This window comes from Garra rufa, chromosome 5 (genome assembly GCF_049309525.1).
Source record: "Garra rufa chromosome 5, GarRuf1.0, whole genome shotgun sequence".
In the NCBI taxonomy this organism is placed as follows: Eukaryota; Metazoa; Chordata; class Actinopteri; order Cypriniformes; family Cyprinidae; genus Garra; species Garra rufa.
The window spans coordinates 7,342,375-7,355,408 of record NC_133365.1 but is presented as its reverse complement, the minus strand read 5'-3'; the positions used below and the strand labels follow the sequence as shown (position 1 = coordinate 7,355,408).

Sequence of the window (13,034 nt, the reverse complement as noted above, 5' to 3'; positions counted from 1 at the left end):
AATTATTATTTTTCGGTGAACTATTTATTTAAGGCAGTGGTTCAATTTACATTGACCACTTCAGCAATACTTTGGGTTCCCACGTTCTTGAAAAACATGGAAATGTGAAACAGCCCAATTTTAAAAGTGTGATTTTTAGACCTGGAAAAGTCATGAAAATTATTATTATTATTTTATATTGTTTAGTTTTTTTTGTAACGTTCAATGGGTGGACCTGAAGTCAAAAAGGTTGAGAAGCACTGATCAGTGTTAACATCCATCAGAGACAGAAATAAATTGAGCAGCCTTCTGATCACTCTAGCTTGTGCAAAAGGCTTTCATTTGCAGCCACACAATGAGTTAAACTGCAACCACAGAGACAGATAATCTGATCATAATGGTGCAGAGGCCCGGTTATATGCACACTGGGACTTAAGCAGTATCTGACAATTCATTTTCATGATTCTTTTTGGTCTTCAGGAGTAGGGCTTGGCAATATGGTAGAAGAAATGCTTTCCACATGTTTGTTAGATCTTAAGATTGAATGTAAGCACAATTTTATTCAGAATTAAACTCCATAGAGTAAGATACCTTTTTATTGACCATATACACAGATTACATCCTTGTTTTAGACAAGCCAGCTAAGTCATTTCCGGTCAACTGTACTGTGCCATAATAGGAGTGTACTTTGGTCATTTTCTCTACATAATCCACTCACAATCGAAGAAAAGTTTTGTTCAAGCTGATGGCAAAAAAAAAGAGCTGTACATTAAATAATTCAGACTAAATTCAGAGTAACAAAACTACAGCACTAAGAAGTTTGTGTTGATTTAATATAGGTCATTTAATAGCCTTTACAGTTCAAGATAAAGCTTAAAAGATGTAGTTATTAAATTATATAAAATATTTCAAATTCATATTGATTCATATTGAGTGCATTATTTAATTCTTATACCATTAATATTTAACTAATTTAATTCGTAGTGAATTATATATAAGTATTTAAATGATTCACCCTTATAGGCTGTTTGTGCTTATTTATTTATTTATTTAAATGACTTTCTGCACTTGCTATACTATATACTTAAGTGTGGTAAAAGTACCACAATTTATTATACTAGTAATTTCATAATAAATTGAAAAGCAAGACATCTTGAAAAAACTAGGGAGTTAAAATGGCAGCTGTAGCCAATGATTGATCCTCTGCTGCCATCTTCTGGTTATATGGGTAATTTCATGTCATTTTCATCTTAAAAAGTTATTGTCTTCTATGAAAAGACATCTTTATGAAAAAAAAAGTGAATCTTTGAAATGAATTTTATTGCACATGAATCAATATGAATCAATATTCATGCTGCTATTACTATTTACGTTGTTGCAATTATTATTTTTCTCAGTTACTGATAAAAACTAAGCAGTCTCAAGAATGTCCACCTATATATAGCACATATAAAATAAGCTTCAGCGGAAATTTACGAGCTGGCTTATCATTGTGAGGACTTTCTCTGGATTCTGTGTTTTATGGATTATATTTTGACCGTATGTTGTTTCAGTGTGTACTTGACAATAGGTTTTCTCAAATTAAACAGTGAAATGCTGGTGAGTCTGAGAGCAACTCTGGAGACGAATCTGACATCCTCAAATATTGAGACAGCACACCGTTGGCATCCCATGTCTTTGAGTTTGTGTAGTAAACAAAACCGAAGTCCCTTTGAAGGGATGTCTGTTCACTCAGCAATGGCTTCAGCCAGCTATTTCGGGCATCCACAACCAATGCGCATAGTGCATGTCTCAGGACATTGATTTATTCTATGGCTTTTAGACTAATCCATATAGAATAAAAATATCCAGAGCTTACCATTGTACTGACATAAATTTTACTGCAGTCTCAATATGATATTTTTTATCACCCAGCCCTATTCAGAAGTCATCACTCCATGATGGAGATCCAATAATGTCAGACACTGACATGTGCGATTTTTATCATCTATGATAATATGGTGATAGTTGTTTTAACAATATGTGAGTCTTGAAAGTGAAATCACTTCACAATGAAGTAACCATTTTAAAAACTCTTACTTGGTCCCATTTTCTGGAAAGATTCAGTCTCCTCTTTAAGATCTTCTACTGGTATGACATGGTCATATGGATCTGAACAACAACAAGAAGATGCAACATTAGTGAATGTATGCCCCGTTTATCTTAAAGCACAGTTGGAATGTCAATCTTGTATTCGAAACCCCTCAAGATGATGTTCTCTGAGTGTGTCTTAATATTTTTGTATGACATTAGTGATAGCAATGTTATAACTTGATTTTGTCATTACAAGTAGTGGAACGGTATCCACAAAGTAGTGCAGGGGGAGATGAGGTTTTAATGAGGAGGATTTGAGGGCAGAATATATCAATAGCTCCTCAAACACCATCTTAGAAAATTCATCTTTCGTGAAAATGTCACCGGTTTTATTGCCACTGGAGTTACAACCCATGCTTCATTTGTGAAAGAAAATAATAAAAGAACAAACACCAAGTTGTCCTTTATGATTAATAATAAATGTCAAGATGTTTATACATATTTACCATCAGCTTTCATGGGGAAAATGTTTTATAGGATCAAGCAGCAAGATTTTTTTTTTTGGTTAGCTTACTGTTCATTATGAAGGTTTTTGGTCAAAGTACTATTGCCTAGGGCTGCACGATACATCGTTTCAGCATCGTCATCGCGATGTACGCATGCGCATAGTCACGATGCTGAGCAAAATAAAAATAAAATTGTGTGTCTGATTTAAAAATTTACTTTCTATATTTCTAAACTTACTATTCACAGATCTATATTTGTCTAATATAAAGTAATTAACTCATATTTAAGGGTTCTTTAAAAACTACAAAGCACACATTGCTTCACCTACTTCATGCATGCAGTCTCTGCGTGCGCACATACTCTTTGGTGCGCATGACGAAATGACCGCGGGACGGGAGAGAAGCACCGAAATGGAAGATTTGGTCGCAAAAAGAAACGCTATTCTGGATACAAAAACGACGATGCTGACCAAAAACAGATGCTTTGTCGGGAGTGCCTGGTAGTTGTTGCCACAACCCGGGGAAACACTACGAATTTGTTTGACCATTTAAGTCGGCACCACAAAGCACTGTATGACGAATGCAAAACCAGATCAGATTGCAGTCCGAAGCAAAAAACTATTTCGGATGCGTTTGCCAGTGTTACGCCTTACGAGAAGGGCTCTAAGCGACAGAAAGATGTCACTGATGCTATTACATTTCACCTTGCGAAAGACATGGTACCAATAAACACGGTCACCAAGCAGGGTTTTACAAACATGATCCGCTCGCTTGACAAGCCTTATGTTATGCCGTCACGCACTTATTTTTCTCAAATTGCCATCCCAGAGCTGTACAACAAATGCAAGGCACAAGTGGAATATTATGCAGCAACAACCGCTTCAATGAGTTAATTAATGCATACAGAAGCACCAAATTGGTGTATTTGAATATTTATATTTACTTTATGCAACAGTTCTGAGAAAGAAGCCATTTTTTTTTATAGAGTTGTTGAACAGTTTAATCTTTTTTGTTAGCTGATGAGCAACACTTGTTTTACTCTGGCTAAACAAAGTATGCAAAAAAAAAAAGAAGACAAAATATATTTACTAATCTGTTTTCAAAAAAGAAGTTGTTGAATAAAATGTTAAATTACTTATTTTGTCACTCATGTTAATTCCTTAATGTGATAATGAAGTGTCCTCTTTTCATTCTCAAAATGAGTTCCCTTTCATCAGGGTAAAAGCAACATTCATTATTAATTTCATAACATATTAGAGCCATGATTTGCCTGAATTGACAGTGAATAAGGTGAGTCAAACTGTTTATGAAACAACCCAAAATAAGCTTTAAAAGGTATTTTATTTCAGGGTTTTGATTATACTTTTACATTTTTTTTATTATTTGAAAATGCTTACAAAATCATCGCAATTATTTTTGAATTATTATTTGACTTTTAAGCAGTTCAAAACACCTGATGAACATAAATGAATTTGTACACATCGCAATATATATCGCAGGAAAAAAATATATTGCAATGTAATTTTTTCCCAATATCGTGCAGCCCTACTATTGCCAATGTAAAAACATAGCTTGCTTCCCCCTTTTTTCCTTTAAATCAAAGCTTTTTTTTCCAAAAACAGGACCTGAAATGTTTTTTTTTTTTCCTCCCTTTGTCAACAAATGATCAACCTTTAGAAAATGTTGGTTGTCAATCGAAATGTTTCATGCTGGAGATCAAACTAACAAAAAGGGATTTTTTTTTAAAATTACAATATTTTATTTAGGACACCTATTATTAGATTATCAAAAACATTGAATTTGTGCCCATAAAATGTTCAAATAAGTAATGAGAGACACATTTGTACCCTGTTTGTGGAAAGTGCTTCGAAACATTAAGAGATTTCAATGAAGACTTGCGATCGATTGAGCAGCAACCATAAATATATTACAAATGAATGAGTCTCACCATCAACTGCATGGAGGTCTCTGTGCTCCTGAAAACAGCTGTAGTACTTGTATTTTTTCCCACATACGTCACATGTATAGCGGAAAGAACCTGGTTTCGAAAACAAAGACTTGTATGAACAGAAACTTAAGATATCATTATGTGACAAAATGTTAAGAAGAAGTTAAGAATGTTAAGTTTTACCCACTTTATTTAGAAAATTCCAGGATAATTACTCTGACCCATGAAAAAAAAAAAAAATCTGACCCATGAATAAATGCCACTCACTATTGATTCCCAGAGATGCTCCTTCTCCAGAAGCAGCAGCATCAGTCTCTGAACAGCAAGAAAGCACACAAAATACAGACAAATATATAAACTGGTAATGAAAAATGTCAAATTTGATGATTCTGGTTCAGCACTTTTAAGGATGCATGCATCATCCAATAACTAAACTACACTTCCATTCAATGTTTTTTTTTTTTGAAAAGATATTTTGATGTTATTGGAAGAAATGCATGCTTCAGTTCACCAATGCAGCAGCCAAAAACATAATATTGTAAACTATTATTACTGTTTTTTCTTACATGCCATTATAGCGTCTACAATTGATTTTCAATTACAATTGACAATTTCAAGTCAAATTTTTGGTTGGTAGTTAGTTACTAGTTACCAAAAAAAAACACATTAGATGTTAATGATACACATGTATGGTTCTTTGATGAAAAGTCTGATCTGTACTGTATTTTTATGAAAGAGAAATAAGCTTTACAGTGATTTTTAATTAATTCAACGCATGCTTTGCAGGTAAGTGTCAACTACTTTCAAAAACAAGGTTTGAATGGATGTGTACATGCACTAAACAATAATACAAAATAGGACCTGAAAAATTTATTGCTCAGAGCTTAATCTTCAGAAAATGTAATATGTTGGAGATCAAACTAAATTTTGAGCAATTTCTATGAATTTATGAGGTTTCATATGACTTATACAAATACAATTGTGTCAGTCAAATCTGGGACTTTCAAATGTCTGAAAACATAAGCCTTCATGAACAATATTAAAAGGAACACATTTCATTGATCAGAGGGGTGTTCCATAAAACAAATTTACCAAATAAGCCAGGCTTATTTTAGTTAGTCTGACTTATTGTCACTTGATTTGGCTCAAAATAAGTCAGACTAACTGAAATAAGCCTGACTTATTTGGTAAACTTGTTTTATGGAACACCCCCCTGGGTAGCATTTAAATTCATGTTGTTGTTTTTTTTTAAATGTGGGGAAAAGTTAAGCGGTAACAGTGTAATATTTGATTTTTAGCAATGGGAGATTTAGCACCTTATTAGTGCCTTATTTAAGGGTTATCTTAGCACAAAGATTCATTAACTGACCAATGAGAGTCATTTGTTTCCAAATCTGATGTTTGGTGTTGCATGGAACCAATCAAGACAATGCAATAGAAAGATGTGTTGTCTGAACTGTCTTCATATTATTTCAAATCACCCGGTCACAACTCTAAAACAATGTATGACTCTCAATTCTACAGATCTTCCAACCATCCCATTCAGATTCATTAGTTCAAGAGCAGGACGCACCTGTGTGAGCTCGGACGTGTGTCTGAAAGCAGTTGTAGTACTTGTACTTTTTGCCACATACTCCACAAATGTAAGAGCCTGTTGGAGAGAGGACGGAAAATAGAAATATCAGACAAGTGTGTTTAAGTGTTAGTTAGGTGCATTGCAGTGTGTAATCACATCTTCAGGCAGCAAACAGGCTTTACAGTTCAACATAAGCCTTGTGCTCAAGGTTGTGAAACTACAAAGTGTTCCTTGGAAAGAGAAATTAAAATATGCAAATAATAATTCTTTCAGATCTTTCTATAAATATTCATTTCTGCATTATTAATTGTTTATTATATAAAGTCATTGCAACTTGTGGTCAACCAAAGCTGATATTTGGCATGTATCACTGGCTAAGATTGGGAGGAAAAAAACAACAACAACAAAAAAACAACAACATCCACCACTCAAACTCAACCACTAATGGAAACGGGTGGGATTTTATTTTATTAGCACTTCCCCAGGGTTTCTGCAGGTTTTATGAGGGTAAATGTAAGACTTTAAGACCTTTTTAAGATCAACTAAAGAAAATTTAAGGGAAAAAAAGAAGGAAAAACAATGCTGAAATATGTTCTCCAAGTATAATGTCAAGGGAGCACATGGAGAGTTGTATTTATAGCGACATTTTAAAGTAAAAATACAAACTCATCTTACTTTTGAATTAATTTTACATAAAGTATGTTAAGGCTTGAACACCTCCGATTCAACCACTTGAATGTGGAAATAACATTTACCTTCAGATCAGACCCATTGTATATACCTCTATGACACTGCTGTTTCTCCTGAATAGTGCTTAAACACTCTTAAAATGGGTGTTGAAGTCCTGAAATAGTCATAAATTCATTTTGAGATTAACGTTTTAAATATAAAAATTTGAATACAGAAATACTGTATGATTTAAATAACTAAAAAGATACTTTAAAAATGAAACTAAATCTGCCAGTAGGTGGTGACATGACACTTATTTAATTACTGAATCATATTCATTTGATTCGTTCGAATGGCTAATTTATTCACGAATAAAGCAAGTGACTGTTTTTATGAATGGGAAATTGAATCATTGACTCACTAGATTTGTTTAAAAACGCAGGTTCATTCAAAAACGAAACAACGCTGTGTTTGAATGGAGATGCGCAGCGGCTCAGTTGTGACTTGTTTCAGGTCATTTTTGACAAAGAAATAGAGAAACATCTGGCAATAGTGTTATAGTCAGACAATACAAGTCACTTAATATTAACTTGTTTATTTAACAGTTGTATTAAATCAATATCTCATTTGTAAACTCATATTAGTTCATCAATCTCTCATAAAAACTAATGCCATGATCATATGAATTCAAGACTTGCTGTTCTGATTTAAGACATTTTTAAGTCCTCAATTCACAGAAAAGCGATTTAAGACTTTAAGACCTGCGGAAACTCAGTTTCCAAACACAAAACATGAGATAAAGTAATAAAGGAGGTGGAGACTTGAATTTGACAACACAGCACATGAGAAGTCTTGGTAGTTAACATTAGTTAACAATAACAATTCTTCAGCAGTATTTATTAGTCTTAGTTCATGTCTGAGCTAACATGAACAAAATGAAAAACTGCATTTTCATTCACATTAACAAAGATTAATAAATGCTGTAAAATATATTGGCTCGTTCTTAGTTAATTTTAGCTAATGAGTGCTACTAGTCTGACCTTATTAGAAGAAGTGTTGCTGAATGTGTTGATGTGGTTAGAAAAAACATCTAGAGTAACAGTGTAGTAGAATTTAGCATTTCACACTATTCAATGAGCAAGTCTTTTTTTCCACTTAAACTGCCAGTGAAAATGTATTTATTTTTTTTAATCTTTCAGAAGTCTCTTCTCACCAAGACAGCACTGGTGAAAATGAAGCTTTGATCACAGGAATAAATTACATTTTAGAATATATTAACCCTTTTGACTCTAAATGTATTTTTAGAGTTGTTTTTTTCTGAGTGTCATACACAAAAGTAATAACTAATAACTGCAAAACCATAGCTAGGAGAGTCAAACTGTAGGCATCATTTGATAGAATCATTTTAACTTTTTAGAAAACAGATCTGCATTACATTTAGACATTCTAATGCTGAGAAAATGCAGATAAAAATCAAAAAGGGAAATTTCACTTATATTTCTTATGTGACATGCAACACCTCAGGAAGGAAATAAGGTTGGGGGAAATTTCTTTTCTTGTTATTTAAATTCCCCTACATGTGAACTGAATCGAATTCAAATGGTGTGTTGATAGCATAAAGTAATCAAAAGTTACAGCATTTGGAACTAAGTAGGCATTAATATTGTTGGTTGTTTTCTGTCTTGAGTGACATGCTCAAAAGTAATGTCTCATAACTACAAAACTATAACAAGAAGAGGCAAATGGTAGGTATCATTTGACAGAAACCCTTTAAAATTTTTAGAAAATAGATTTGCATCACAATTGGACATTCTCATGCTGAGAAACTGCTGATAAAAGACTGAAAAAAGTAAAGTGTGCTCAAGGGAAATTTCACATATCTTTCTTATTTGACATGCAATAACTCAGGAAGGAAATTAAGGCGGGAGGAAAATTCTTTTTTCGGTGAAGTTCCCCTACATGTGAACTGCATCTGGATCAAATTTTGTAGTTATAGACTTCTTAACTTTTATCAAGATCAAAGCGCGGTTCGCCTGCGTGCACCACCCGATTGGTTCCTCGCCTTGCCCAAATATAGAGATAGGTCTGGAGTTGCTAGACATGACTAATATACGATTGGTAGAGCTTTCAAAAAACAGCTCTGGAAAAAATTAAGAGACCACTGTAAAATTATAATTTTGGGGGGTTTTAAGTAAACACATTTTCATTCAGAGCATTTATTTGTAGAAAATGACAACTGGTCAAAATAACAAAAAAGACACTGTTTTCTGACCACAAATATTTCAAAGCAAACAAGTTCAGATTCATGTTTAAACAACACAATGTTAATGTTTTAACTTGGGAAGAGTTCAGAAATAAATATTTGTTGGAATATCCGTGATTTTCAATCACAGCTTTTATGCGTCTCAGCATGCTCTCCACCAGTCTTTCACATTTACGCCACTCCTGGTACAAAAATTCAAGCAGCTCGGCTTTGTTTAATGGCTTGTGTCCATCCATCATCCTCTTGATCACACTTTAGAGGATTTCAATGGGGTTCAGGTCTGGAGATTGGGCTGGCCATGACAGGGCCAGCTTTGTAGGTCACTTGATGTCACTGTACTGTTGTTGAATGACATTCAAATGAGTTGGCGAATTACTTTTGGAGGTATTACTAGCACTGTTTATGCCGTCCAACTGGTCCTAGAGGATAGTAATGACCAAAGAACCGTTTTTCTTTGTTAAATACAGATGCTAATTTTAAAAAAAATTGGAGTGATCTCAATTTTTTCCAGAACTGTATTTGCAGCAATGTTTGAAAACAAGCATAGACGGTTCCGGTAACATTGGATAGCACGATTGCATCCCGGAAAGATGAGAGACATGTCTTTAGCCAAGTAGCATGTAACATAACTCCATGAGGTATATCTTGTGATCAACGCAATTAGGGCTGCCACTAAGAAATATTTTCAAATTGATTAATCTATTGACTAATTTATTGATTATTCGAATAATCTAAATGGCTCATTTGGACATCAAAACATGTAAACTCAGAGTTAGGGTTTAAACTTTTATTTTGAAATCGCAATTAACGTTTAAGAGAATGCATCAATATCTTTCTCATTATGCTGAGTTTGGATAGGTTTATAAATGATTTACCTCACAAATCTGATGGAATGGTGCACATTCCCAGTTGAACGTTAGAATAAACTCACAACAACATGCAGAGATGGAGTTTGATACGCTACACACATGTAAATAATAACAGTTCCTGTGGAACAGCATACTGTGAACAAAGCTGCACATATGTAACCTACACGCATGTACATAATTGACGCACATATTAAACCTGCATAGAATATATTTATTTAACTAAATCATAGCATTTGTGAATTCACAATTATGCATAATTATGATTTCTAAATGGGTTTGGAAAACACATGAAATGCGCCACTTCCAATATTTTGCCGGTTACTTGGTGCAGGCAAAATGAAATCGAGGATTTTTAATAGTCAATTAGAATCGACTAATTGCGACAGCCCTAAACACAACAGATTATGATTTTGGACTCTTGATTTTTGGACTGGATTTTTATCAGGAGCATCCACTGTAAGTAATGTTGTGCCATTTGTATGATCTAACGCCAAATAAATGCTGCGTCTGTATATATTTGGCTACATGTGCATCTGTGGAGTCTCACGTTTATTATGACTCCATGATGAATACCTTTAGATCAGAGCGATGGATTATGTTGAGTCTGGGAATCTTTTTAATCAGGCAAATCTGCTGAAAGCACTTTTCACGATATATACATGTTTCATGATGTTACAAGAGAAAATGCCTTTTTTTAAATACATTTCAATAGTTTTTTTTTTTTTTACTGTGTTTTTGATCAAATAAATGCAAACTTGGTGAGCATAAGAGACTTCTTTTACAAAAGCATATATACACATACTGCACCCATTAGCAGAAAATCGCATGGCTAAACATGCTTCTGGAGCTGTACCTTGTGTTTGAGAGTTGCGAGAGCTTCCCAAAACCACGCAGATCTCAGCAGGAATGTTTCCGTCACTTGCTTTTCCGTTACTGGCCACAGACTCAATGGGGGACGCCACCTCAGTCTTTACGCTCACTGAGGGAAGCTTCGGAGACGTTGTTGGTACCGCCTGTGTGGCTCCGGCCTCTGTGGGGACCACAGCAGTGTCCTTCGGCTCCTGGCTGGGGTTTGGCACCTCCTGACAACTCATGACTCCAGGTCTGCTCAGCTACAGCTAAGGAAACTGCAAAAGACAAAATGGGGGCAGGACTGTCAGTGCCTAGAGAGCACAAATGCTTCAAATATTCTTACATTACAATATTTAAATGTTTGTATTCTTGTGTGCACGCATTTAATGTTTAAAAAATATATGTACACGTATATGCATGTATGCAAATGGTGTTTAATTTGCCTGATTTTGCTCAATATCATTGTCAAAAATAGTTTGAAACAAGTCACAACTGCATCTCTACGCATCTTCATTCAAACACAGCGTTCTGAATGAACGTGCATTTTTAAAAGAGACAATGATTAATTTTCCCATTCATAAAGTCACTTGCTTTATTCCTGAATGAATCAGCCCATTCCAATGAATCAAATGAATCATATGGTTCAGTAATTAAATCAGTGACTTGGCGCCTTCTACTAGCAGTTTTAGTTTAATTTTAAAATAGCTTATCTTTTCAGTTACTTATGTATTTGTTTTAAAGGAACTGTATGTAAGAAATTTATTTCAGTTAATCATAAAATGGCCCTGACATGTCACTAGACGTTAAGAAATCATGTTCATTTCAAATACGTATATCACTGACAACAGTGGTCCGGCCAGGATACTGTCATTTAAAAGTGAGAGTTGCAGCCCACAACTGATGTTATTGTTGTCATTTTGTGTTTTGGTCTGAGGCTCCACGCTCCAGCTATTTACCAATCACGAAGTCAGTAGAGTTTTGTCATCCGGGTTGCCAGTTCTGTTACAGCTGCAGCTACGAACGTGTCGGATAACACATGTATAATGTTACGAAATCTAAAAGACCTCGTTATGAATCCAAAATACGTCGTGACAAAGTCCGAAATAAAACAAGGATTTGTATAGGAGATGCCTTTGAAAGATGGAGACGGCTGAAAACGGAGAATAATTTGAAGGCAGACGCCAACGTTGCTGATTTTCTCCTGGACAGGTAAGATTCATCTATGTTTGGCTAACTTTGCTTCCGTACACAGTGGATTTTCCACGGTCGCCCGAGCTAAATGCGTTCATAAAAAGCTTTATATCGCACCACTAGCAGGGTATGAAAACAATCTATGTTCCGACTGAAATGTGGAACATCTTTACGAAATATTTGGCTAATCGCCATTAGTAAATTTTTGCGATACATAATTACTTCGCAAAACATCTCTCGTGAAGCATAAACATAATTAACAGAAGAAAAAAAAAAATACTGTGTAGGACTCGTCACTTGCCATTGGAAGCTCCTTGTAGCAGCCTAGGTTCCTGCTGGATCCTGCAGCTTAGCTGGCAACCTCGAGTCGGGGGGGAGAGGGAGGGGATACACCGTTCTACAGTATTTTGAAAGTGATTGCAGTACCAGTTTTGGCCACAATCCTACACACGATTCCTTTAAGATTACATCCTTTTAGTAAAGTTAGAAAAAAAAAATCAATTACAACAGTAAAAACTAAATTCCCATGTAAATCACTTTTAGGGAGTCAAATATCACCTTGTAATGGGAAGGCTAATTTTTGATTCGATTTTATAAATTATTGATTAGACGGTGCTCCTGAATTTTTATTTTAAGTTAGGAGTACAAGTGAAAGCAAAGTAAGCGTAGAGCTGAGTTCATAATAATGTGACTTTTGATTCTGATGTCTTCTGAAATTTTTTAACATTTAATTGAGATTGAAACTGTCCTGGGGGTTCTCTTTGTTGGATATAGCAGTTTAGTGAAATTATGACAAAAATAAACATGCTGTATGCCTTAGCAGCTGGATAAATGCTGACTAGAAAAATTAGCTTCTGTGTTTTCCGTTTCTGTTTTAGTTTGGCAAGCAGGAAATTGAAATTGTAAAATGATGACAAAAAATAAATAAATAAATAAATAGTGTATGTTTAATCACAGTTAATCACACAAAAAGACTGTGATAAAAAAAATAATCTATTGACAGCCCTAATTTATTATTCATACATGATATTTATTTTTTGAATAAACATATAATTTAGTTTTTGTTGGAGCTGTGTGTGTGTGTGTGTGTGTGTGTGTGTGTGTGTGT

General features: G+C 34.5%; 1 protein-coding gene across 1 annotated transcript in view; it reads right to left on the bottom strand.

The window, feature by feature from the left end:
* znf618 (zinc finger protein 618) overlaps positions 1 to 13,034 on the bottom strand; it is a 44,207-nt gene that overhangs the window by 17,255 nt on the left and 13,918 nt on the right. The window contains exons 3-7 of the mRNA XM_073841092.1: positions 10,737 to 11,010; positions 6,080 to 6,157; positions 4,774 to 4,821; positions 4,507 to 4,596; positions 2,059 to 2,130 (exon numbers count right to left, since the gene is read on the bottom strand). Of these exons, the coding sequence (XP_073697193.1) occupies positions 2,059 to 2,130; positions 4,507 to 4,596; positions 4,774 to 4,821; positions 6,080 to 6,157; positions 10,737 to 10,977 (529 nt within the window). The 5' untranslated portion in view covers positions 10,978 to 11,010. The remainder of the gene's footprint in view (positions 1 to 2,058; positions 2,131 to 4,506; positions 4,597 to 4,773; positions 4,822 to 6,079; positions 6,158 to 10,736; positions 11,011 to 13,034) is intronic.